Below are 26,635 nucleotides of genomic sequence, written 5' to 3'. Positions count from 1 at the left end.
CCGCCATTTTGCCGGAGTCCGCTGTCTGCCGATGGCTCTCTTTACATGTCTAGTGAGGCGCCGTGGCTAGGGTGCGTAGAGTTCGGCGGCCTGTTATTTAGCGCTGTTAAATGACGTAGACAGGGGCGGTACTCGGCGTTGCTGTGGATACGGTGGACGCAGGTGCCTCTGGCTTAGAGAGATGCCCGGACTGATGAGCGGACAACGACCCGAGAGCGAGAGCTCCCCGGGGCCCGAGGAGGAAGAGGAGGCCGGGGGGTAAGAGCATGGCGTCGGGGCAACTGCCGTGTGCCCCAGCTTAGTGTGTCAAGTCCCTCCATACTTCCTTAATGCCCCTATTTGGTGTGTCCAGTCCCTCTGTGGGCCCCTCTCTCCTCACCAATGTGTATATAAGCAGAAGGAAATGAACCGGTGTGAATATAAATGCCCCACTGCCTCAAGCCACACCCCTAAAACAAAACTGCCCCTCTGGCCGTGTAATGTTGGGTATATAGCTTGTTCCCTGAATCGTATCTGTCTGGTGTATTCTGGCCTAGGGGGGCCGGTCCGGGGCCCTTCTGTCCCATAACAGAGAGCCAATCTCCCCATTGGGCCAGATGCGTGGCCGTTACACGAACAGCGATAGTAAGCTCACTGGGCCAGATGCGGCCGTTACACCGATAGGTATCTGGGAGGGGTAATAACATGTTTTTTACCCCTGCCAACCCCCCCATGTGCAGGGATTACCCCGGCATCCTGTGGACCGGAAGCTTCCGCAGAGTTCCTGTCGTGATGTTTCACGCAGAAGCCGTTGTGAGCAAAGAGCCGTCCCTGCGCGCCGTGGGAGGTAAGTACCCCACCCAGGGGGGCATTTCAGCTCCTAACTGCCCCGTGCCCACCCCTGAGCACGGAGTTCCGGTTTATCTGCCCATTCTTTGCCCCCTGCAGATGATCTCCTCTCTTGCAGAGCGTTACCGCCTGTCGTATAAGATGGTCCGCACTGAGAGTCGCTTGGTCCGCAGCATCCTCTCCGCGCACGGCTTCCAGGAGGTACGTGGGATTCCATGAGGGCGCCGCGGGCCGGGGTACTCGGGTAATGCGGGTATTGCGAGTAACGCGGGTAAGACGGGTATCGCTGGTAAGGTGAGTATTGCGGGTAACGTCTGTAAGGTGGGTAACGCGGGTATCATGGGTAAGGTGGGTATTGCGGGTAACTCGGGTAACGTGTGTAAGGCAGGTATCATGGGTAACGTGGGTATTGCGGGTATAATAGGTAAGGTGGGTATTGCGGGTATCATGGGTAAGGTGGGTATTGCGGGTATCATAGGTAAGATGGGTAACGCGGGTATCATGGGTAAGGTGGGTAACGCGGGTGCCGCTCCTGTACTTACAGGTCCACGCCAACAGCAACAACTTCAACCTGATGTGGAGCGGGTCCCACGTGAAGCCCCATCTCATGCGGAGTCTCGCCGGCTTTCAAAAGGTCAACCACTTCCCCAGGTGAGGGTGAGAGCGCGGCCCGGGGGGGCACGGGGAGCGCGGCACGGGGGGCACGGGAGCGGTGTGCATGCGCAGTCCATCACCCGCTTCTTTACCCGCTCAGGTCCCACGAGTTGACCCGGAAGGACCGGCTCTACAGTAACGTCCGACGCATGCAGCAGAACCACGGGGCCCGGAACTTCAGCCTCCTGCCCCAGACGTACCTCCTGCCCGCCGAGTACCCCGACTTCTGCAGTGAGTGACGGGGGGCTCCCTGCTCTTACCCCGCAGAGCATCTCCCCTGCAGCTTTCTGATTCCCACCTCAGGGGCCACACAAGTCTACACGGGCCATAAGCGAAAAGATTTCAAGAGATGCCCCCTCTCTCGTGTGTTTGGTGGCTCCTGCTACACCCACAGGGGGCAATCTAACCCCCAATAACCGGGGGGGGGCAATCTAACCCCCAGTAACCGGGGGGGGGCAATCTAACCCCCAGTAACCGGGGGGGGGCAATCTAACCCCCAGTAACCGGGGGGGGGCAATCTAACCCCCAATAATCGGGGGGGGGCAATCTAACCCCCAATAATCGGGGGGGGCAATCTAACCCCCAATAATCGGGGGGGCAATCTAACCCCCAATAATCGGGGGGGGCAATCTAACCCCCAATAACCAGTAATGATGCCATTTGTCAGCCCGTCCTGTTTAACCCCGTCCCTGCTGGAGCGTCTCGCTCCCGCCGCTGGTTCCACTTTAAGCGCCTGTGGCCGGGATCTGCGTGTCGGTAACACGGGGCCCCTTTATCACCCCGCAGATGCTTTCGCTAAGGACCGTGGCCCCTGGATTGTGAAGCCGGTTGCTTCGTCGCGAGGCCGCGGGGTTTATCTCGTTAACTCTGTGAGTATTTGCCCTGCGCCTGTGTGACTGCTCTCCCCCCGTGTCTCTTTGCCCCTGTTGGGCCGCACTTTGCTCATTCTGCCCCCTTTCAGGTTACCCCCCTCCTCTGTGTCTCTTTCTGCCCCTTTCAGGTTACCCCCCTCCTCTGTGTCTCTTTCTGCCCCTTTCAGGTTACCCCCCCCTCCTCTGTGTCTCTTTCTGCCCCCTTTCAGGTTACCCCCCTGTGTCTCTTTCTGCCCCTTTCAGGTTACCCCCCTCCTCTGTGTCTCTTTCTGCCCCTTTCAGGTTACCCCCCTGTGTCTCTTTCTGCCCCTTTCAGGTTACCCCCCTCCTCTGTGTCTCTTTCTGCCCCTTTCAGGTAACCCCCCCTCCTCTGTGTCTCTTTCTACCCCTTTTCAGGCTACCCCCCTCCTCTGTGTCTCTTTCTGCCCCTTTCAGGTTACCCCCCTCCTCTGTCTCTTTCTGCCCCCTTTCAGGTTACCCCCCTCCTCTGTGTCTCTTTGCCCCGTTGGGCTGCACTCTCTTTACGTTGTGATTTCTCCCCCCGCAGCCGTCTCAGGTCAGCACGGAGGACAACATGCTAGTGTCTCGGTATATCAGTAACCCGCTACTGATCGATGGTATGTTCCCAGATAACACGCGTGTCCAGACAAACATACGTGTTACCCAAACCCCAGCCAGGCTGCAAGGTGCCTGCAGTTTAAGGGGCGATCAGGAGAAATGAGGGAGAACTGTCATCAGTAAGCTTTGGGCAACAGTACTGACGGCCATTCGTTCCGGAGAGATCTCTAGAGCCAAATCCCAGGAGCTGGTCGCGGGGGTGCACTGCAGGCTTGTTGAGGGGGGCGTGCCGCAGGCTGGTCGGGGGTGCACTGCAGGCTTGTTGAGGGGGGCGTGCCGCAGGCTGGTCGGGGGTCCGCAGGCTTGTTGAGGGGGGCGTGCCGCAGGCTGGTCGGGGGTCCGCAGGCTTGCTGAGGGGGCGTGCCGCAGGCTGGTCGGGGGTCCGCAGGCTTGCTGAGGGGGTGTGCCGCAGGCTGGTTGAGGGTCCGCAGGCTGGTTGGGGGTCCGCAGGCTGATCGGGGGTTGCGGACTGCCTGATCTTCCCCTTTCTTTCAGGGTTTAAGTTTGACGTCCGGCTTTATGTGCTGATCACCTCCTACGAGCCGTTAGTCATCTATCTTTATGAGGAAGGACTCACCAGGTAACTCCTACCCCCAGCAAACCGGGCCGGCCCCGGGGCAGATTGTCTCAGTGCCACTCTATGTCTGGGCCTCTCTTTTCCAGGTTTGCCACCGTGAGGTACGACCGCGCTGCCAAAAACATCAAAAATCAGTTCATGCATCTGACTAACTACAGCGTGAACAAGAAGAGCGGGGACTACGTGAGGTACAGGCGGGCAAGACGGGCACAACCGGGAACTCTACAGCGTGGTTCAAGCAGGGGCTGGCTGTTGGTGTATTGGGGTGATTGCGGAATGGTGTATCGGGGTACAGGCTGGGTGTTGGTGTATTGGGGTGATTGCGGAATGGTGTATCGGGGTACAGGCTGGGTGTTGGTGTATTGGGGTGATTGCGGAATGGTGGTGTATCGGGGTACAGGCTGGGTGTTGGTGTATCAGGGTGATTGCGGAGGGGTGGTGTATCGGGGTACAGGCTGGGTGTTGGTGTATCGTGGTACAGGCTGGCTGTTGGTGTATCGGGGTACAGGCTGGCTGTTGGTGTATCGGGGTACAGGCTGGGTGTTGGTGTATCGGGGTACAGGCTGGCTGTTGGTGTATCGGGGTGATTGCGGAGGGGTGGTGTATCGGGGTACAGGCTGGGTGTTGGTGTATCGGGGTACAGGCTGGCTGTTGGTGTATCGGGGTACAGGCTGGGTGTTGGTGTATCGTGGTACAGGCTGGGTGTTGGTGTATCGGGGTGATTGCGGAGGGGTGGTGTATCGGGGTACAGGCTGGGTGTTGGTGTATCGTGGTACAGGCTGGCTGTTGGTGTATCGGGGTACAGGCTGGCTGTTGGTGTATCGGGGTACAGGCTGGGTGTTGGTGTATCGGGGTACAGGCTGGGTGTTGGTGTATCGGGGTGATTGCGGAGGGGTGGTGTATCGGGGTACAGGCTGGGTGTTGGTGTATCGGGGTACAGGCTGGGTGTTGGTGTATCGGGGTGATTGCGGAGGGGTGGTGTATCGGGGTACAGGCTGGCTGTTGGTGTATCGGGGTGATTGCGGAGGGGTGGTGTATCGGGTGACTTGGATCATACCATATGCTAATGGAGCAGGAGGTGACCGGTGGTCTTTTCTGGTCTCTTAGCTGCGATGATCCAGAAGTGGAGGATTATGGGAACAAATGGACAATGAGCGCCATGCTGCGCTACCTAAAGCAAGATGGCCGAGACACGGCTGGTAAGTTAGGAAGTCCTGCCCCGCACCCCTTCTGCCGGTTAACGGGGGCTCCGCCGCTCCACTCCCTGGGTAGGAGTTATTATTCTTGACCTCTTTCTCTGTGCCACTGATTAGCTTTTTTTGCCCCATCTCATTGCCCCGTGGGGTTTTCTCTTTCCCGCCCGTTTGTTGCCCCTGTCATCAGCTCTTATGTCCCAGATCGAGGATCTCATCATTAAAACGGTGATCGCCGGGGAACTCCCAATCGCTTCGGCCTGTAGAGCGTTCCTCGCGCACAGAGGGAACTGCTTTGGTAAGCACCCCCTTGGGGTCATTGTGCTGTTAATACCCCCAGACTTCTGCCTCGTAATGTGCTGTTAATACCCCCAGAGCTGTATGGCTTTGATGTGCTGATTGACGTTAACCTGAAGCCCTGGCTGCTGGAGGTGAACCTGTCTCCGTCGCTGGCCTGGTGAGTTACCCTCAGGGAGTCCTCTCTGTGGGGCATGAATGCCACAGGAGGGCATCTACTGGGGCCAGAAGAGAAGACAGGACGCTCTGTGAGGGGTATATAGGGCAGGTGAGGGATAGGCCAAAGGGGGTGGGACACACCTCCTGTTGCGGGTCCTATGTGTCATGTGACTAAATCCCTGTGCCCCCCGCAGTGATGCCCCTCTGGATCTAAAGGTGAAAGCGAGTGTGATCTCTGATATGCTGACACTGATCGGTGAGTACAGTGCTGTGCACACTGCAGTGTCCTCAGCCTGGGAGAATTGGGTATAGCGTGTGCTGTACAGCTGGGGTACAATGTCAGCAGGTGTGTGCGTTAAGCATACGGTGGTCTGTCCCCACAGGTGTAGAGTGCCAGGACCCCCAGCAGAGGACTGGGCGAGCTGCCTCCGCCACGTATGACAGACGGATCCCAAAATGTCAGGTGAGCTGACCCCCCCCCCCCCCCGTGGCTCTTGTGGCAGGAGGCTGTGGGGTTGGGACGGCGGCGGTGGCGGCAGCCGGTTACCGAGGTCTTTGTGTCTCTGCAGAGCCAGCGCCCCCTCTCTGCCAGCGATATAGACGCCGGCGTGAAGGACGGAGGGAGGGAGAAGGCCAGACGCACAAACGGCACCCTGGGGCTGTCAGTGGAGGAGGTGAGTGCTGATCCTCCAGCTGGAGTGTGGGTGGCTTCCGGGGCCGTGGACCCGCTCCATACAAGAGCTTGAATAAAGACAAACCCCAGGGGGCATTTATCAGTCACGTCAGATCCCCGCGTGGGCTCGGCGGCCCCTGGGATCCCCGCGTGGGCTCGGCGGCCCCTGGGATCCCCGCGTGGGCCTCCACGAGTTCATTCAAATGCGGGAAATGACTTCTCTCGCTAGCGTCTGGGGTATTGGCGGGTGCCCTGTGGCGCATGCAGCGTGGCAGTAACGGTCGTACGCACCCCTCAGGCGAAGATCTTGCGGCGGGTGCAGGAGGAAGCAGACCGGAGAGGGGGATTTGTCCGCATCTTCCCCAGAAAGGACACGTGGCTGCTGTACGGGTAAGCGGGGGCTCAGGGGATGGTGTTTCCTCGCTCTGTTGCCCCATCTGCCCCATCGTCTTCTCGTGGGTCTCGTTCGCAGGTCCTTCCTGGAATATAAAACCTCCCTGAACTTCATGCTGGCTTCCCAACTCTTCTCTGAGCGGTGAGTATGCGCCACGTCTCAGCCACGTCTCAGCCGGGACCCAGCGCCGGGCTCTGCGGCCTCTCACTGTCTCCTTCCTTGTGCAGACCACCCGCCGGCGGACACGGCCCTCCTGACCCGAGGCCTCACGTGGCGCTGTACGAACGCAAGCTGATACCTTTGCAGCTGCGCAGAGCCTGGCGTCGCAGGAGGATGCGCAGGCCGGGTAATTGCTCCGTAACTCTCGCTCATTGGATGCCCCTGCACTCACTGGTCCCGTTTGCCCCTGCATTCGCTGGTCCCGTTTGCCCCTGCATTCGCTGGTCCCGTTTGCCCCTGCATTCGCTGGTCCCGTTTGCCCCTGCACTCGCTGGTCCCGTTTGCCCCTGCACTCGCTGGTCGCGTTTGCCCCTGCACTCGCTGGTCGCGTTTGCCCCTGCACTCGCTGGTCCCGTTTGCCCCTGCACTCGCTGGTCCCGTTTGCCCCTGCACTCGCTGGTCGCGTTTGCCCCTGCACTCGCTGGTCCCGCTTGCCCCTGCACTCGCTGGTCCCGCTTGCCCCTGCACTCGCTGGTCGCGTTTGCCCCTGTCTGAGATGTGTTTTGCTCCTCTAGGTCTGTCGCACCCCGCACAGCACTCGAGGGATGAAGCGGTTAGTGAGGAGGAAGAGGAGGAGGATCCTGAGCAGAAGGAGCTGGAGGATCCGGACCGAGACTCCCTGCCGCCAGACCAGGACTCCCTGCCGCCGCCGCCACCACCGCCACGTTCCCAAACAAGCCAAGAGCAACGTCCTCACGTTAACCTCATAGAAGCCTTACGGAAAGACACCAGCCTGAGGTGCGTGGGCTGTGCGTGGTGGCGGTGGCTGCGTTGCTGGCGCGGGGTGGCTGCGGTGGTGGTGGCGGCAGTGTTGGGGGGTAATGGTGGCTGCGGCATTGTTGGCGGATGGTGGCCGGCGCATGGCCACGTTGCGTAACCTTGTGCTTGTCCTGCGCAGTAAGGTCCAGGCGCGGCTGGCGTTCTCCAGTTACCTGCAGCGAGTTCAGAGCCGCCTTCAGACCGAGCGAGATCCAGAGGGTCTGCAGCCCAAAAACGAGGAGCAGCTGGTGAGCCGGACCCCCGCTATCTGCCTCTGTCCGGGGGCCCCCAGTATTATGACACGTGGCTGTAGAAGGTAGCAAACTCCCAGTATCCTCATCCTAATGGCCCATTTGCCTCCCTTGGTCGTTAGGAGTTGGTGATGAGGTTCCTGCGGCGCGCGGCCGGTAATCTGAAGCCGTCCATGCGCGTGACTCTACCGGGACGCTCCGTCCCTGCGCAGGAGAGACGCCGCTCGCTGGCCGGACAGCTGGGAGACTTCATCCGCCTGTACGACCAGGTAACGTCTCCGCGGCCCACGCCGCTGCATAACCCCCCCTCCCGCCTCTCCTCCGCGCCGTGGCCCTCTCCTCCGCGCCGTAGCCTTCGCTTCATGGTGTCTCGTCTCTGTAGGAAACGCAGCAGATGAGGAGCGGCAGCGAGACGTCCGACGGCTTTTCCCGTAACGTTAGTCCTGGGGACTTCCAGACGTTCATCGCCGGCGCCAGGTCTCTCTCCCGGCTTTTATGCGCATGTTCGTTTTCTCCCTGTCCTCTCCCACCCCCCCGGATCCCCTGCTGCTGTTTATTTAATTGCTCTTATTCTCCGTCACTCAGTGAGTGTGAGTTGGAAGAGGTCCTGACGTTTTATACGCACAAAAATAAATCTGCCGGCATCTTCCTGGGGAGCTCCGACGGCGCAGGCGGCAGAGGAACGATGGGAACGGCTGATGGTGAGTGTCGCTCCGCAGGCCCTGCCGCAAACCCCGCGGACTGCTCCTATTCGTGCCGTCTGACGTATTCCGCACTTTACTGGTCCAGGACTCGTCAGCGTTGCTCTCCCGTCGGGCGTCACTCAGACGTCGCTTGCCGGTTGCTCACTGCGGCCGTTTGTCACTCCTGTTTGCGTCTTGTGTCTGCAGGAGAAGAAGCTCCTGCCGATGTTTCGGTCTCCTCGGTGTCTGCCGGTGAGTTGGCGGAGGAGAGCATGCTGCCGGTTAACGCGGTGCACGATGGCAGCTCATGCGCTTCCTCTGGCGGCAGGCGGCCGCATGTCTCTCCCGCAGCGTGGGCTCCTCCGGTTCCCCGCGCTCCATCCAGCGGCCTCGGCTCGTCGTTCCAGAATGCGGCTCGGATCTACAGCCAGAGACTGAGCCGGCCGAGCTCCAGCCGCACAGGTATCCGGTGTGTCCCGTTACAGGGCGTGAGCCACGAGCCAAACGTTAACCCCACTCATTGTGTTTTGGTTCCCCCTCGGAGTGTAGTTGGCGCTCGGCAGAGTGCTCTGCGCTCTCGCTGCGGCTCGGCTGGTGCGGTGAGATGTACGGAGGATACTTACAGCTGGAACGCCGTGACTGCTTCTGTGCAGCGTCTGGCAGAGAGGCTCGCCAGCCGGCCCCCGTCCGGCCCTCCGCTCACGCAGCAGGTACTGACAGCTCTCTGTGCTACGTCTCCTCTCTCGGCAAACCTCCCGTACTGCGCTCATCACCTCTCCCCTCTCCCTCATCACCACCTCTCCCTGGTGTCTCGCTCCCCCCTTTCTCATCACCTCTCCCAGGTGTGTCGCTCCCGCTCCCTCATCACCACCTCTCCCTGCTGTCTTGCTCTCTCCTCTCTCATCACCTCTCCCTGGTGTCTCGCTCCCGCTCCCTCATCACCAACTCTCCCTGGTGTTTCGCTCCCGCTCCCTCATCACCACCTCTCCCTGGTGTCTTGCTCCCCCCTCTCTCATCACCTCTCCCTGGTATCTCGCTCACCCCTCTCTCACACCTCTCCCTGGTGTTCTGCCCCCCATCACCTCTCCCTGGTATCTCGCTCACCCCTCTCTCACCACCTCTCCCTGGTGTTCCGCTCCCCCATCACTTCTCCCTGGTATCTCGCTCCCTCCTCTCTCACACCTCTCCCTGGTGTTCTGCCCCCCATCACCTCTCCCTGGTATCTCGCTCACCCCTCTCTCACCACCTCTCCCTGGTGTTCCGCTCCCCCATCACTTCTCCCTGGTATCTCGCTCACCCCTCTCTCACCACCTCTCCCTCGTGTTCCGCTCCCTCCCCAGTTAAGGGTCCCAGTTCCTTAGTGGTTGGCATCTCCCGTCTTTATCTGTTTTTGTCCAGCTGACCCGCGTGAACGTGGCAAATGGTGTCCTTGGGATCCTGGGGCTGCGCCCGGCCTCTGCGCCTCGGACGCTGACATCGGGCCACGCTGAGCCATCAGGGAAAGGAGCAAGGTGAGCAAAGCCTGGGGTCGCCCCGTGTTACCCCATGTTACCCCAGGTCTTCCTAAGGGGGCTTTCTAGCACGTGGGTTAAGCCCCCGTGACCGCGCTGCGCAGCTAACACTTCATGGCAGGTCAGCTGTCGGCCGTGCATGCTGCCTCTCTCACGGAATGTGACTCGCGTTTTGCAGAGACCTGCGCGATGCTGACTGCGCCCGGGACTGGAAGACGGAGCAGAAGCCACACGGCATCAACTCCACGACCCCATCAAAGCATTCGCGAGGAAGGGACCCCCAGCATCTTCGTCCGGAGCCGAGCCGAGCCCCGCACCAGGTGTGATACGCGTGTGTATATACCGACGTGATACGTGTGTATATACATATCCCGGCGTGATACGTGTGTATATATATATCCCGGCGTGATACGTGTGTGTATATATATATATATATATATATATATATATATCCCGGTGTGATACGTGTGTATATATATCCCGGCGTGATACGTGTGTATATATATATATATATATATATATATATCCCGGTGTGATACGTGTGTATATATATATCCCGGCGTGATACGTGTGTATATATATATATATATATATATATATATATATCCCGGTGTGATACGTGTGTATATATATCCCGGTGTGATACGTGTGTATAAATATATATCCCGGCGTGATACGTGTGTATAAATATATATCCCGGCGTGATACGTGTATATATATATATATATATATATATATATATATATATATATATCCCGTTGTGATACGTGTGTATATATATATATCCCGGCGTGATACGTGTGTGTATATATATATATATATATATATCCCGGCGTGATATGTGTGTATATATATATATCCCGGCGTGATACGTGTGTATATATATATATATATATATCCCGGTGTGATACGTGTGTATATATATCCCGGCGTGATACGTGTGTATAAATATATATCCCGGCGTGATACGTGTGTGTATATATATATATATATCCCGGTGTGATACGTGTGTATATATATATCCCGGTGTGATACGTGTGTATATATATATCCCGGCGTGATACGTGTGTGTATATATATATCCCGGCGTGATACGTGTGTGTATATATATATCCCGGCGTGATACGTGTGTGTATATATATATATCCCGGCGTGATACGTGTGTGTATATATATATATCCCGGCGTGATACGTGTGTATATATATATCCCGGCGTGATACGTGTGTGTATATATATCCCGGTGTGATACGTGTGTATAAATATATATCCCGGCGTGATACGTGTGTATATATATATATATCCCGGCGTGATACGTGTGTGTATATATATATATCCCGGCGTGATACGTGTGTATATATATATCCCGGCGTGATACGTGTGTGTATATATATCCCGGTGTGATACGTGTGTATAAATATATATCCCGGCGTGATACGTGTGTATATATATATATATCCCGGCGTGATACGTGTGTATATATATATATATATCCCGGCGTGATACGTGTGTGTATATATATCCCGGCGTGATACGTGTGTGTGTATATATATATATATATCCCGGCGTGATACGTGTGTATATATATATATATATATCCCGGCGTGATACGTGTGTATATATATCCCGGCGTGATACGTGTGTGTGTATATATATATATATATCCCGGCGTGATACGTGTATATATATCCCGGCATGATATGTGTGTGTGTATATATATATATATATATATATATATATATATATATATATATATATATATATATATATCTATATATATCTATATCCCGGCGTGATACGTGTGTGTATATATATATCCCGGCGTGATACATGTGTGTGTATATATATATATATATATATCCCGGCATGATATGTGTGTATGTGTGTGTGTATATATATATATCCCGGCATGATATGTGTGTATGTGTGTGTGTATGTGTGTGTATATATATGTATATATATATGTATATATATATATATATATATATATATATATATATCCCGGCGTGATACGTGTGTGTATATATATATCCCGGTGTGATACATGTGTGTGTATATATATATATATATCCCGGCGTGATACGTGTGTGTATATATATATATATCCCGGCGTGATACGTGTGTGTGTATATATATATATATATCCCGGCGTGATACATGTGTATATATATCCCGGCATGATATGTGTGTGTGTGTATATATATATATATATATATATATATCTATATATATCTATATCCCGGCGTGATACGTGTGTATGTATATATATATATATATGTGTGTATATATATATATATATCCCGGCATGATATGTGTGTATGTGTGTGTGTATGTATATATATATATATATATATATATATATATATATATATATATATATATATATATATATATATAAATATATGTATCCCGGCGTGATACGTGTGTGTGTATATATATATATATATATCCCGGCATGATATGTGTGTATGTGTGTGTATATATATGTATATATATATATATATATATATATATATATATATATATATATATATATATATATATATATATATCCCGGCGTGATACGTGTGTGTATATATATCCCGGTGTGATACATGTGTGTGTATATATATATATATATCCCGGTGTGATACGTGTGTGTATATATATATATATATCCCGGCGTGATACGTGTGTGTGTGTATATATATATATCCCGGCGTGATACATGTGTGTGTGTATATATATATATATCCCGGCGTGATGCGTGTATATATATATATATATATCCCGGTGTGATGGGGTCACACCTTTCCTCCCATGTAATGTCTTAAAAAGAGGTTATTCTCCATCCTAAGTGATAAATTAGGTCCCACATTCAATAAATGAAATGTCCACTCGGTCTGCCCCAGAGTATAAACAAAGACCTGCGTATATATAACGCTGCCTCAAAAAGAGGAAAATCACCAAGGCCAAACTGCTGATTATTTTCACAAAATAGCAAAAACATTCTAATCTTAAAATATCAAAAAAATAGAAACTATTAGTACTGCGTAGTTACATTTCTAACCTTAACGTCTATATATATAGTATATATATCCCGGCGTGATACGCGTCTGTATATATGTATGTATGTATATATGTATATGTATATGTGTATATGTGTGTGTGTATATATATATGTATATATATATATATATATATATATATATCCCCCGGCGTGATACATATAATGTGTTATTCCCCCCCATTAATCTAATGCCCCCGGTCCGTGGCTCTGGCAGCTCCCTCACAAGCCCTTTGGGTTCTGCTCATGGTCCGGTTCCATCCGTGGCGTTGGTGACACTTCAGGCCACGAAAGCCTCCTGTAAGCCGCTGTTGGCCAAACGTCTGTTTCCTTGACTCTAGAAGTAACGACACATTTTACTGCGCAGTCTCTCCCGTGTAGCGCTCCGTCCGCCACCGCGACCCACGCCAACCCACTGGCCGGCCACACTCGTGTCCTGGTGCCCGCTCCACCCGACCAAGACAAGCCCTGCGTGACCAGGAGGCCGCCTGCTCCTCGTGTGGTCAGGTATGTGGGGGCTGGGGGGGGGGCTCGCGCTCCTCGGGGGCGGGGTTCCATAGCGCTCTCCTCCTCTCCTGTGTGTTACAGGGTAGGTGCCGCAGACGCACAGCTGGTGTCTGCACTGGTGGCCCGAGGTGACGTGGCAGCTGCCCCACACGGTAAGTCCCACATACGGGACTGTCTTACTCTGAGCGAGGTTCGCGATTGCCCCGACTCGCTGACTTCTCTTCTAGGAGCGTCAGAAGCAGCCCACCTCGTGTTTGCCAGAACCAAACCACCAGCGGCCCCACGCGGGGCAGACAGGAAAGGGCAGATTAAGAGATGGACGTGACCTGAGGCCGTACGCCCGGCGTGGCACGTGGACAGGATAGACTTCAGGCAAAGCACCGGCACCTGCTTCGTGGAAGAGCCTGTCGGGACCGACGCCTGCCTGCCTGCCTGCCTGGAGCTGCAGCGTGTACATATTTTACCTCCTGTACAGAAAAATAAATTATTTTACAAGAGCCACGGATGAGCGCTTTCTGTGCTGGGTGGCGCGGGGTGTGACGGGGTGGCGCGGGGTGTGACGGGGCGGCGAGGACGGCAGTTGCCCTTTATTAAAGTTCTTTATGGCAAATCCCATATATACATAAAAGCCGTTGTTATGGAAACGTATTCGTCACTTTAAGGGCAGCAGGTTGGGGGAAGAGGGTTACATATTTTGGGTGTCTGATTTGACATAGTATGATGTTATCTGGGAGGGTATTAATGGGGGTATTGGGTATCACTGGGGTAATGAATGGGGTAGTACTGTGGGTATTGGTGTGGGCATTATGGGGGCGGGGTTATTAATGGGGTAGTACTGGAGGTATTGGTGTGGGCATTATGGGGGCGGGGTTATTAATGAAGTAGTACTGGGGGTATTGGTGTGGGCATTAGGGGGCGGGGTTATTAAATGGCACTCTGGTTCAGGCAGGAATCTCCCGAGAACAGCGAAGGAGGGGCGGGGACTATCGGGGGCGTTGTCGGTAGCTTCGCGTAACCATTGAGGGCGGGTTCCGTTGCTGTGTTTTCGTTGGTGGGCGTGTCCTTTTGTGTGTATCCGGTGGAGCGCGGCCTGTTGCCATGGCAGCGCGGTGGCTGACTGGGGTCTGAAGATGGAGGATGTGCTGGAGCTGGGAGACCATCCGAACCGGAGATCGGTAAGTGCCCCGCACGTGTACCCCATTACTACGGAGATTTACCCTGTTATATATAAAACACACACACACACACACACACACACACACTGACAAATATACCACTCACAGATCGACATATACCCCATTATTATATATACATACCCCTCACAAACAGACATATACTACCCCATTATTATATATACATATCCCTCACAGAGAGACATATACCACCCCATTATTATATATACATACCCCTCGCAGACAGACATATACCCCATTATTATATATACATACCCCTCGCAGACAGACATATACCCCATTATTATATATACATACCACTCGCAGAGAGACATATACCACCCCATTATTATATATACATACCCCTCGCAGACAGACATATACCCAATTATTATATATACATACCCCTCACAGACAGACATATACCCCATTATTATATATACATACCACTCGCAGAGAGACATATACCCAATTATTATATATACATACCCCTCACAGACAGACATATACCCCATTATTATATATACATACCACTCGCAGAGAGACATATACCACCCCATTATTATATATACATACCCCTCACAGACAGACATATACCCCATTATTATATATACATACCCCTCACAGACAGACATATACCCCATTATTATATATACATACCACTCGCAGAGAGACATATACCACCCCATTATTATATATACATACCCCTCACAGACAGACATATACCCCATTATTATATATACATACCACTCGCAGAGAGACATATACCACCCCATTATTATATATACATACCCCTCGCAGACAGACATATACCCCATTATTATATATACATACCCCTCACAGACAGACATATACCCCATTATTATATATACATACCACTCGCAGAGAGACATACCACCCCATTATTATATATACATACCCCTCACAGACAGACATATACCCCATTATTATATATACATACCACTCGCAGAGAGACATATACCCCATTATTATATATACATACCCCTCACAGACAGACATATACCCCATTATTATATATACATACCACTCGCAGAGAGACATATACCCCATTATTATATATACATATCCCTCACAGACATATACCCCATTATTATATATACATACCACTCGCAGAGAGACATATACCACCCCATTATTATATATACATATCCCTCACAGACAGACATATACCCCATGATTATTCTCAGTGTTCCCGGCAGGGGGTGCGGATGGGTCGTCGGGCGCGAGCCCCGCAAGACGCTGCGCAGGAGGAGGAGGTGGCGGCCCGGAGGCAGCCCGGAGGAGAGGTGCAAACATGGGGTATCCCACTGGAGGCAGAAGCGGGGTGATGGGTATCCTGTGGTAACCCCACTGGGAGCAATAATGGGGAGCATGGATTTCGATGTGGGTCGGGTATCCCACTAGGGGGGCCAGATGGGGGTCGGGTATCCCACAAGGCGGGGCAGATGGGGGTCGGGTATCCCACAAGGCAGGGCAGATGGGGTCGGGTATCCCACTTGGGGTAGTAATGGGGAGGCGCATGTTTAACTCCTTCCTCACACCTCCTGTGTTGCATCCATGACGATCTTCGTGTTGTTTTTCAGGGTCGCCCCCGGCCCCTGCGGCAGGGCGGATGGGCAGATGACTCGTCTGGCTCATTAAAGTGAGTAACAGCCACACGGCTCGCTGCCAGGCCCAGAGCCCCGTTTAGGTGGCCGGTACCGTCCGGCCGCGTTGTGTTATTTTATTACGTGGCAGGTAACGGTTACATAGAAACGTGGAGTCCGCAGGCAGATCGGCCCCTCCGGCCCGTCTAGTCTTTCTGTAAAGAGTCAAACTTTAATCCGTCGTTGGTCTTGTCTTTAGGCTCTGGGACCGTATCACCTGCCACGTTTAAACCCCCTCACTGTATCACCCGCCACGTTTAAACCCCCTCACTGTATCACCCGTCACATTTAAACCTCCTCGCTGTCACCCGCCACGTTTAAACCCCCTCACTGTATCACCCGCCACGTTTAAACCTCCTCGCTGTATCACCCGTCACATTTAAACCTCCTCGCTGTATCACCCGCCACGTTTAAACCCCCTCACTGTATCACCCGTCACATTTAAACCTCCTCGCTGTATCACCCGCCACGTTTAAACCCCCTCACTGTATCACCCGCCACGTTTAAACCCCCTCACTGTATCACCCGCCACGTTTAAACCCCCTCACTGTATCACCCGTCACATTTAAACCTCCTCGCTGTATCACCCGCCACGTTTAAACCCCCTCACTGTATCACCCGCCACGTTTAAACCTCCTCGCTGTATCACCGCCACGTTTAAACCTCCTCGCTGTGTCACCCGCCACGTTTAAAGCCCCTCACTGTATCACCCGCCACGTTTAAACCCCCTCAGTGTATCACCCGCCACGTTTAAAGCCCCCACTGTATCACCCGCCACGTTCCGGAGGTTCTAGCTTTATGTTCTCCTCTTGTGTTTTGCAGGTCGGGAAAGCGAGGGACGGAACACGTGGAAGAGTAAGAGCTCATAAAGTCACCAAACCAAGAGGTTATAGCGCAGGTGTCCATCGCGGCCCCCACGGGTCCCGAGGGTGGGAACCATCTGTGAATTTGCTGCTTACTGAGCGAATAGCCACCTCTGCAGGAGACTCTTTAAAACGTGGTCCAAACAGAGGGGCGTCGGGAATTCGGGGCTGGTGGCCGTGCGGGTTTCTAGAACGTTCCCAGTAATTCTGCTGGACCGGCCCCTGGCACTATTTGTTTTGCTGGCACCGCCTGCCGCGCCATGTGCTCACGCTCGGCCCTTCTTCTCCCCGCAGCACCCGTTTGAAGCAGCAGTCCCTGGAGGAGTCCGATGAGGGCGGAGGTGAGAAGCTACTTTAATTGCCTAGCTGCGCGGCGCGATGTCCCGGCCCCCCCCGTGGCGCGATGTCCCGGCCCCCCGCGGCGCGATGCTTGTGCTATAATCTTCTGCTCTTTCCCCAGATATCCCGGTAATTCCAGACCTCGAGGACATGCAGGAGGAGGACTTGGCCCTTCAGGTCGCGGCGCCCCCCAGGTATCCGCACTCTTCCTCCACACCTCACAGGCGGGGGGCTTCGTCGGGCTGGTAACGGGTGGATCAGGTGTGAGGCGGCGGCACCAAGTAACCAATTCCTTTAGTAAAATACAAGGCTTTTACCTACCCTTTTGGCTCCTCGGTTCCTCTGCTGCTTCGTTGTAGTCCAGAGGGCCACACGCTGGCGAGGAACCCACCCAAAAAGCAGCTGACACCTAAGGTGCATTCGGCACGAGGATCTGCTTTACTGCACCATCCGTGCTGTTAATCTAATGGGGAGGAATAATCATGCAGGCGGGGGGGGGTTATTTAGTGTGTGATACTAGAACACGTAGAATTTACTTTGAAGCTCTTTTTAGCCCCTGCTGTGTATTATTCTCAGATTAATTTGTTTGCCCCTCTCGTGGGAGAGACACTGACTGCCCCCCCCGTACCCCGGCTGCAGTTAATGGCGGTTTGTGTGTCCCTCAGCGTGCAGGTGAACAGGGTGATGACCTACATGGATCTGGACAAAGACCTAATGAGACATGCGGCCTTCCAGACCTTGGTGAGAACGTTTCCATCCGTCCTGATGCCCCCGTTCTACCCCCCCTTCCCTGCGACCAGCATTAGCCGAGATATCCAGTTCCACCCGTGTACACCGTGCTAATAATAGGGAATGCCTGTGTGGCGCATGCAATGCCTGTGATGTCCGGGTGAAGTGCTGCCCCCCGCAGGACAGGAGATGTATAACCTCCATTATACCCCCTGCATACCGCATAGGGGGCAGCACTTTACCTGCTCCAGTCAGCAGCATGTGACAACTATGTGTGTCCTGGAAGCATGGCAGATGGGGTTACCCCATGTGATGCCCCCCCACGTGCCCCCCACATACCCCCAGCCCCCACCTTTTCTCAGTCTAACTCTGCCTGTGATCTTTAGGATGGGGATATTGACCTGAAGCTTCTCACCAAAGTCTTATCTCCAGAACCAGAAGTGAGAGAGGTAAGGTGTAGGCATAGTCAGTCACATGACTGGCACTTCGTCACATGATCTGAGGGGTTGGTCACATGACTTGCATGCTCTTTCTCTAGGATGATGTTCACTGGGACTGGGATTTGCTCTTCACGGAGATGTCGTCGGAGTTGGTGACGGAGTGGGACGTGGGGAGGGTGGAAAAGGATGATGCCCTGAGACAGAGCCCAGCGGTCAGCTGATTCCCGGCACCGGATCGCAGCCCTTTGTACAGACCAAATAAAGCTTGTTTCCTTCTCATAATGCTGCTCTTTCAGGTGTTATTTTGATGGGGCCCAGGGGTCCGCACTGTATTGCGACGACGCCCAGGGGTCCGCACTGTATTGCGACGACGCCCAGGGGTCCACACTGTATTGCGATGGAGCCCAGGGGCCGCGCTGCATTGTGACGGCGCCCGGGGCCGCGCTGTAGATGAACGGCTGGCCCCTCTGCCAGTGGATTCCGTATCCTCGCTGCTCTTACTGTAAAACCTGTAGATATCTATGCATGGGGTGCGCCTCTTCGTTCATCATTCTGCTGTTTGTCCTATTCTGGGAAATGTTGCTGAAAAAAAACAGTGGAGGAACTGGAATTTGGGTTTTTTTGCTACTCTGCCCCGGTACTTCCCTTTTGCCCCTTAGTGTTGCCCTGGTATCAGACTGCACGTTCTGCCCATGCGCAGGTGCACTTCTTTGCTGGGGTTCTATTGTGTGAAGGAGAGCACCGCCTGTAGCCCCCTCCTGGCCGCGGCTGGGGTGTCTCCGTGACGCTCTGGTGGGAGATTTTCCATTGAGATTACCCCGTGTGATCTTATCTGGGGCACAGAGGGTCTCGCGCTCTTATTACCCAATTATAATGAGATTGTGTTGAAAACGTTAAGTGCGGTTAATGAGTCTCTGGAATGCGGCCGGGAGCCGCTGCCGTCCTCCTCCTCCTCCCTCCCCGGGCTTCAGGGGCGACGCGCTGGAGCGTCAGCTTTGGGGCAAACGTGTCTTTCGCTGTCTCGTGTCACGGTGCTGTACTGTCCAGGCTGTGCAGCTGCCCCCACAGCACAATAAACGCTCTCACCCCCCTCTCTGGTTCACGCATCTACCCCTCCTACCCCCAGCTGGTGCCGACAGGAGGCCGCTCGCGGTTCTGTCACCGCAGGATACGGGAGCTGTCAGAGTCCAGGAAGCTGCAGCTTGGGTTACAGCGCGTGACGAGCGGCTGTCTGCACCCCTTCTGCAGGTGCACAAAGGGGGGTCTGCGCTCCGCTACCTGGCCACGCGGCCATCACGCCTGACCTTATTGCCTCAGCCCCTACTAAATGCCCCACGGCCCCAAATTATCTGCCCTATTCATCGAGGCTCCAGGGTCCTTTGCGCTGATCATACACGTTACATACACCAGTGACATGTGAGTCCAGATCCGTGGCCCCAGCCACGTACGTGGTGTCCAGTGGATTTGTGGCAGCCGCTGAATGATCTGTAAAAGTTTATTTTTCGGAAATTTGCAATTTATATTTGGGCCACAACCCGAAACGTCTTGTGTGTGCAGCATTTACCCCCTGACAGGGTCATTTCTGTGCTCCTTTATTGGCTTCCTATACGTTCAAATGTAGTAAACGAGTTTTAGACAGGACTGGTCGGTGCAAATGTCTTTTACCCCTGCAGGGGGCAGCACTTCACTTGCCCCACTCGCACAACGATGCACCTGATGTGGTCCCCCTACCCCTGTTGTGCAATAAGCAGCACCGGTGATTAATATTCGGCCGGGGGCCGGGGGCCGCGTCCCTCCGCCGTTTGGGGGCTTGAAGAAGCGGCTCCACGGGGAGCTCTGCATCCAGGAGAGTCTATTAGTGCCCTCAGTGCTCCTGAGGGTCCCAGGGGCCCCTCAGCACATAGATGCCCCGGTCCCCGGAGGGCCCTCGTTGGCCAAACACAACTTGTCCATTAAGAAAATGGTGAACAGTGACAGGTTTAACTCCATGAGCGCCGCTGGTGCACCCGCCGTTCACCCCGGCACCCTCGAGGTGGGGCTGTATGTTCCTGAGCCGCAGATCCTCCCCACCCTGTCACTACTTAGCCCATGGGGCAGGAATTGCCACCCCCTCCTATACTCCTTCCTAGGACTACCCCCGTTACTGACCTGCCCTCCCCACCCTCCACTAGTAAAGAACAGCAGGGAACTCTCCAGGCAGAACACCGGCATCTGCCCTCACTCTGCCCCTGCATCTCTCCCCTCATCCAAACGTACCCCTAACGCCCCTCTCCTCCCCCTCATCTACCCCGATACCCCTCACCTGCTGCTCTCCCTGCCCCTCACATGTTCCCTCCTTGTCTCGAGCTGCTTTCTCTGGGAATGAGAGATGGATTTAGGAGACTTCTGTGTCGTGGAACCATCGAGACGCCGCCAGCAGTAAGTGCGGGACCCCCGTATGATGAATGAGAGGCGCGGGTGCCGGTGTCTGTGTATTAGGAGGGGTGAGAGGTCCGTGTCCCGGTGTCTGTGTATTAGGAGAGGCGCGGGGTGTCCCGGTGTCTGTGTATTAGGAGGGGTGAGAGGTCCGCGTCCCCGGTGTCTGTGTATTAGGAGGGGTGAGAGGCGCATGTCCCGGTGTCTGTGTATTAGGAGGGGTGAGAGGCGCATGTCCCGGTGTCTGTGTATTAGGAGGGGTGAGAGGTCCGTGTCCCGGTGTCTGTGTATTAGGAGGGGGTGAGAGGCGCATGTACCGGTGTCTCTGTATTAGGAGGGGGTGAGAGGCGCATGTCCCGGTGTCTGTGTATTAGGAGGGGGTGAGAGGTCCGCGTCCCGGTGTCTGTGTATTAGGAGGGGTGAGAGGCGCATGTCCCGGTGTCTGTGTATTAGGAGGGGTGAGAGGTCCGCATCCCGGGTGTCTGTGTATTAGGAGGGGTGAGAGGCGCATGTCCCGGTGTCTGTGTATTAGGAGAGGCGCGTGCCCCGGTGTCTGTGTATTAGGAGGGGTGAGAGGTCCGCGTCCCCGGTGTCTGTGTATTAGGAGAGGCGCATGTCCCGGTGTCTGTGTATTAGGAGGGGTGAGAGGCGCATGTCCCGGTGTCTGTGTATTAGGAGGGGTAAGAGGCGCATGTCCCGGTGTCTGTGTATTAGGAGAGGTGCGTGTCCTGGTGTCTGTGTATTAGGAGGGGTGAGAGGTCCGCGTCCCCGGTGTCTGTGTATTAGGAGGGGTGAGAGGTCCGCGTCCCCGGTGTCTGTGTATTAGGAGGGGTGAGAGGTCCGTGTCCCGGTGTCTGTGTATTAGGAGGGGTAAGAGGCGCATGTCCCGGTGTCTGTGTATTAGGAGAGGCGCATGTCCCGGTGTCTGTGTATTAGGAGGGGTAAGAGGCGCATGTCCCGGTGTCTGTGTATTAGGAGGGGGTGAGAGGTCCGCGTCCTGGTGTCTGTGTATTAGGAGGGGGCGCGTGTCCTGGTGTCTGTGTATTAGGAGGGGTGAGAGGCGCGTGTCCCGGTATCTGTGTATTAGGAGGGGTGTCCCGGGGGCCGGTGTCTGTGTATTAGGAGGGGTGTCCCGGGGGCCGGTGTCTGTGTATTAGGAGGGGTGTCCCGGGGGCCGGTGTCTGTGTATTAGGAGGGGGTCTGTGTCCTGGTGTCTGTGTATTAGGAGGGGTGTCCCGGGGGCCGGTGTCTGTGTATTAGGAGGGGTGTCCCGGGGGCCGGTGTCTGTGTATTAGGAGGGGTGTCCCGGGGGCCGGTGTCTGTGTATTAGGAGGGGTGTCCTGGGGGCCGGTGTCTGTGTATTGGGAGGGGGTCCGTGTATTAGGAGGGGGTCCGTGTCCCGGTGTCTGTGTATAAGGAGGGGGTCCGTGTCCCGGGGGCCGGTGTCTCTGTATTAGGAGGGGTGTCCCGGGGGCCGGTGTTTGTGTATTAGGAGGGGGTCCGTGTCCCGGTGTTTGTGTATTAGGAGGGGGTCCGTGTCCCGGTGTTTGTGTATTAGGAGGGGGTCCGTGTCCCGGTGTCTGTGTATTAGGAGGGGGTCCGTGTCCCGGTGTCTGTGTATTAGGAGGGGGTGCGTGTCCCAGTGTCTGTGTATTAGGAGGGGGTGAGAGGTCCGCGTCCCGGTGTCTGTGTATTAGGAGGGGTGTCCCGGGGGCCAGTGTCTGTGTATTAGGAGGGGTGTCCCGGGGGCCGGTGTCTGTGTATTAGGAGGGGTGAGAGGCGCGTGTCCCGGTGTCTGTGTATTAGGAGGGGGTGCCTGTCCCGGTGTCTGTGTGTTAGGAGGGGGTGAGAGGTCCGTGTCCCGGTGTCTGTGTATTAGAAGGGGGTCCGTGTCCCGGTGTCTGTGTATTAGGAGGGGGTGAGCGGCGCGTGTCCCAGTGTCTGTGTATTACGAGGGGGTCCGCGTCCCGGTGTCTGTGTATTAGGAGGGGTGAGAGGTCCGTGTCCCGGTGTCTGTGTATTAGGAGGGGGTGCGTGTCCCGGTGTCTGTGTATTAGGAGGGGGTGAGCGGCGCGTGTCCCAGTGTCTGTGTATTACGAGGGGGTCCGCGTCCCGGTGTCTGTGTATTAGGAGGGCTGAGTGTCCCGGGGGCCGGTGTCTGTGTATTAGGAGGGGTGTCCCGGGGGCCGGTGTCTGTGTATTAGGAGGGGATGCATGTCCCGGTGTGTGTATTACGAGGGAGTGCATGTCCCGGGGGCCGGTGTCTGTGTATTAGGAGGGGGTCCGTGTCCCGGTGTCTGTGTATTAGGAGGGGTGTCCCGGGGGCCGGTGTCTGTGTATTAGGAGGGGTGTCCCGTGGGCCGGTGTCTGTGTATTAGGAGGGGTGTCCCGGGGGCCGGTGTCTGTGTATTAGGAGGGGTGTCCCGGGGGCCGGTGTCTGTGTATTAGGAGGGGGTCCGTGTCCTGGTGTCTGTGTATTAGGAGGGGTGTCCCGGGGGCCGGTGTCTGTGTATTAGGAGGGGTGTCCCGGGGGCCGGTGTCTGTGTATTAGGAGGGGTGTCCTGGGGGCCGGTGTCTGTGTATTGGGAGGGGGTCCGTGTATTAGGAGGGGGTCCGTGTCCCGGTGTCTGTGTATAAGGAGGGGGTCCGTGTCCCGGTGTCTCTGTATTAGGAGGGGTGTCCTGGGGGCCGATGTGCCGGTAGGTAATCAGTGTCTCGCTCTCAGGCTGCAGCTCCCCTGCGACTCTGCTGACCGGCTCATTAAGCGGGAGACACGCAGCCCCTCCTCCCCGCGTGAATCATGTCCCAGTCCCGGTGGATCATCCGGTGGCTCTCTGTCTGCGGTCGCCCCCCTGGCCACGTGCAGCCGGCAGCATTTCCAGGCGTGTGTCGGGTTGGAATCCCCACGTGGCGCGGCCACCCAGCGTCTGTGTCTGGTGTGCGGAGACGTGGCTTCTGGGTATCACTATGGGGTGGCATCCTGTGAAGCCTGCAAAGCCTTCTTCAAACGAACCATCCAAGGTAGAGTCCTGCACACGCGTGGAACACGTACCACAACCTATGGTTACTATGTAACCACAACATTCCACGCATGTATATCCACACGGCCCCCGCCACTGGGCATCTATCCCCCCGCAGGGGGCATTTCTGTATCCTCCGCTCATCACGTCCTGCTGGTCCAGACAGTAGACCTTGGTGGGCTCAGAGCTCCTGCAGTTCCACGGGCAGCCACCAGGGGCATGTGAGGTTCTACACGGGGCCCGGGCACTATTTCTACCCCAGGTTTATTCACTAAAGTGGTATTTATTGTCCCTGCTGCAGGGCTGGCCCCGTTTTATGTTTGATATAATTGGCGGGACTCCGACTTGTACATCATGCAGGGCCAAGCTGGGGCCAGAGAAATTAAACAGGGCGTCTCCGGCAAACTCCCCCTTTAGTGAATAAGGCCCACTTCACGCTGCAATCCCATCACACGTACACGTATGACAGAGCGCGTGACACCAACGAGTCGCCCGTCTGCAGGTAACATCGACTACGCGTGTCCGGCCGCCAAGCAGTGCGACATCACCCAGCGGAGGAGGAAATCCTGCCAGTTCTGCCGCTTCGCCAAGTGCCTGCGGGTCGGGATGCTGAAGGAAGGTGCGATGCTGCTGTCGGGTGGGGGGGGGACGGGTTTTAACCCCCCTGACGCCAGCCCATTCTTTCTGACAGGGGTCCGTCTGGACAGGGTCCGCGGTGGAAGGCAGAAGTATAGAAGGTGTCGGGAGGCAGACGGCGGCGGATTCCAGGGGGAGACCCTTCCTGACACCCTGAAGCCCCGCGGGTACCCGGAGGCAGGTGCTGTGGGTTGGTGCTGCCCACGTGGGGCGTTCTGTGCAGGTGGTGCGGCATTTACCCCGTATTCCTTTCTGCAGTCACCCGCATCGTGTCCCACCTGCTGACGGCTGAGCCAGGGAGGATCTACGCCACGCCGGACCCCGCCGCGCCCGACAGCGAACTCAACGCTCTCGCCACCCTCTGTGACCTGACGGACCGCGAGCTCGTTCTCACCATCGGCTGGGCCAAGAACATCCCGGGTCAGTGAGCCAGACCCCTACGCCTCCCCTGGATACCCCTCCCCCAGACCCCTACGCCTCACTTGGATACTCCTCCCCCAGACCCCTACGCCTCCCCTGGATACCCCTCCCTGGATAGGTCTCCCCTGGATAGGCCTCCCCCAGACCCCTACGCCTCCCTAGGCTACCCATCCCTAGATACACCTCCCCTCAATACTCCTCCCCCAGACCCCTACGCCTCCCATGGATACTCCTCCCCCTGAACTCTATGCCTCCCCTGGATACCCCTCCCCTGAACTCTATGCCTCCCCTGGATACCCCTCCCCTGAACCTACCCCTGCTTTGTCTCCCATGTGCCGGGTCTCCTGCAGGGTTCTCCTCGCTGTCCCTGGGGGATCAGATGAACCTCCTTCAGGGAGCCTGGATGGAGATGTTGCTGCTGGGAGTTGCATTTCGCTCTCTGCCGTTCCACAACCAGCTTGTGTACGCCGACGATTACATCATGGATGACACGAGGTCACGCGTGAGCGGCCTGCAGGATCTCTTCCTGGTCACGCTGCCTCTAGTTCAGAGATATCGGAAACTGCGTATGGACAAGGAGGAGTACGTGACTCTCAAAGCGCTGGCCCTGGCTAATTCAGGTACCACAGCCACCAAGAGCCACACTTTATTCTGTGAGGGAACGTGTTTTAGCTGGGGCCGGATACACGCAGCTCACGCGTGTTATACAGAGTCTGCCTCCTGTTACCTGTTAAAATGCAGCACACGTTACTCCCCCACAGCTCCATCCGCCATTATCACACGGTACCTCCCACAGCTCCACCCCCATTATCACGCAGCACACGGTACCTCCCACAGCTCCACCCCCATTATCACGCAGCACACGGTACCTCCCACAGCTCCACCCCCATTATCACGCAGCACGTGGTACCCCCCATTATCACGCAGCACGTGGTACCCCCCCATTATCACGCAGCGTGCGGTACCCCCCATTATCACACAGCGCGCGGTACCCCCCATTATCACACAGCGCGCGGTACCCCCCATTATCACACAGCGCGCGGTACCCCCCATTATCACGCGGTACCCCCCATTATCACACAGCGTGCGGTACCCCCCCATTATCACACAGCGTGCGGTACCCCCCATTATCACACAGCGTGCGGTACCCCCCCATTATCACACAGCGCGCGGTACCCCCCATTATCACACAGCGTGCGGTACCCCCCATTATCACACAGCGTGCGGTACCCCCCATTATCACACAGCGCGCGGTACCCCCCATTATCACGCGGTACCCCCCATTATCACGCGGTACCCCCCATTATCACACAGCACGCGGTACCCCCCATTATCACGCGGTACTCCCACAGCTCCACCGCTATCTCGCTGCTCCTTTCTTGCAGATTCCGCCCTCATTCAGGACGTGCAGAGCGTGCAGAGCCTACAGGATCATCTCCAGGAAGCTCTGCAGGATTATGAGACCCTTCAGCACCGCGACGAGCCGGCCCGTGCCGGACAGCTCCTGCTCACCCTCCCCCTGCTGCGCCAAACATCCATGCGCGCCGTGCAGTACTTCCTCGGCGTGCGGGCAGAGGGCCGGGTGCCAATACACAGACTCCTCCACGAGATGCTGGAGGCCAAGGCGTGAGCGGAACCTCTAGGACTAACCCTTAGTTATAGAATGCCAGTAAACCTCTAGGACTAGTGACTGGC

General features: G+C 55.5%; 3 protein-coding genes across 3 annotated transcripts; all 3 read left to right on the top strand.

The window, feature by feature from the left end:
- Positions 1-142: 142 nt before the first annotated feature.
- TTLL5 (tubulin tyrosine ligase like 5) lies at positions 143-13,736 on the top strand. Its single transcript, XM_053474329.1, has 29 exons — positions 143-258; positions 720-826; positions 947-1,029; positions 1,373-1,479; positions 1,583-1,713; positions 2,269-2,351; positions 2,902-2,971; positions 3,468-3,552; positions 3,636-3,737; positions 4,657-4,748; positions 4,933-5,040; positions 5,118-5,199; positions 5,393-5,454; positions 5,582-5,661; positions 5,768-5,872; positions 6,170-6,261; positions 6,344-6,406; positions 6,493-6,611; positions 7,000-7,222; positions 7,383-7,491; positions 7,617-7,763; positions 7,877-7,971; positions 8,080-8,639; positions 8,727-8,887; positions 9,576-9,688; positions 9,867-10,008; positions 13,100-13,239; positions 13,321-13,391; positions 13,467-13,736. The coding sequence occupies exons 1-29, from the start codon at positions 182-184 to the stop codon at positions 13,562-13,564; spliced, it is 3,507 nt and encodes a 1,168-aa protein (XP_053330304.1). The 5' UTR covers positions 143-181; the 3' UTR covers positions 13,565-13,736.
- Positions 13,737-14,291: 555 nt separating this feature from the next.
- IFT43 (intraflagellar transport 43) lies at positions 14,292-18,731 on the top strand. The gene is made up of 9 exons (XM_053474989.1): positions 14,292-14,414; positions 15,632-15,718; positions 16,016-16,074; positions 16,901-16,933; positions 17,236-17,282; positions 17,402-17,474; positions 17,946-18,021; positions 18,396-18,458; positions 18,548-18,731. The coding sequence occupies exons 1-9, from the start codon at positions 14,370-14,372 to the stop codon at positions 18,668-18,670; spliced, it is 606 nt and encodes a 201-aa protein (XP_053330964.1). The 5' UTR covers positions 14,292-14,369; the 3' UTR covers positions 18,671-18,731.
- Positions 18,732-19,355: 624 nt separating this feature from the next.
- Positions 19,356-26,570, top strand: ESRRB (estrogen related receptor beta). Its single transcript, XM_053474328.1, has 8 exons — positions 19,356-19,437; positions 20,201-20,489; positions 23,590-23,885; positions 24,387-24,503; positions 24,576-24,701; positions 24,779-24,940; positions 25,291-25,560; positions 26,326-26,570. Exons 1-8 carry the CDS (start codon positions 19,356-19,358, stop codon positions 26,568-26,570), a joined length of 1,587 nt encoding a protein of 528 aa, XP_053330303.1.
- Positions 26,571-26,635: the final 65 nt, after the last annotated feature.

The sequence above is a fragment of the Spea bombifrons genome, chromosome 9 (assembly GCF_027358695.1).
Source record: "Spea bombifrons isolate aSpeBom1 chromosome 9, aSpeBom1.2.pri, whole genome shotgun sequence".
Lineage (NCBI taxonomy): Eukaryota > Metazoa > Chordata > Amphibia > Anura > Pelobatidae > Spea > Spea bombifrons.
Note: the sequence above shows the minus strand (reverse complement) of the source record. Positions and strands in the feature narration are given on the sequence as shown.

What these genes read in the sequence shown, in the direction of transcription:
- IFT43 (XM_053474989.1), top strand. Translation starts at nt 14,370, where the DNA reads ATGGAGGATGTGCTGGAGCTGGGAGACCATCCGAACCGGAGATCG. An exon ending in GGAGTCCGATGAGGGCGGAG is followed by an intron (nt 17,283 to 17,401) that starts GTGAGAAGCTAC and finishes CTCTTTCCCCAG; the next exon opens with ATATCCCGGTAATTCCAGAC. An exon ending in CAGAACCAGAAGTGAGAGAG is followed by an intron (nt 18,459 to 18,547) that starts GTAAGGTGTAGG and finishes CTCTTTCTCTAG; the next exon opens with GATGATGTTCACTGGGACTG.
- TTLL5 (XM_053474329.1), top strand. Translation starts at nt 182, where the DNA reads ATGCCCGGACTGATGAGCGGACAACGACCCGAGAGCGAGAGCTCCCCG. An exon ending in GGGTTTATCTCGTTAACTCT is followed by an intron (nt 2,352 to 2,901) that starts GTGAGTATTTGC and finishes CTCCCCCCGCAG; the next exon opens with CCGTCTCAGGTCAGCACGGA. An exon ending in GCCGAGCTCCAGCCGCACAG is followed by an intron (nt 8,640 to 8,726) that starts GTATCCGGTGTG and finishes CTCGGAGTGTAG; the next exon opens with TTGGCGCTCGGCAGAGTGCT.
- ESRRB (XM_053474328.1), top strand. Translation starts at nt 19,356, where the DNA reads ATGAGTCTCTGGAATGCGGCCGGGAGCCGCTGCCGTCCTCCTCCTCCT. An exon ending in CAGGGGCGACGCGCTGGAGC is followed by an intron (nt 19,438 to 20,200) that starts GTCAGCTTTGGG and finishes TGCAATAAGCAG; the next exon opens with CACCGGTGATTAATATTCGG. An exon ending in GGCACCCTCGAGGTGGGGCT is followed by an intron (nt 20,490 to 23,589) that starts GTATGTTCCTGA and finishes TCTCGCTCTCAG; the next exon opens with GCTGCAGCTCCCCTGCGACT.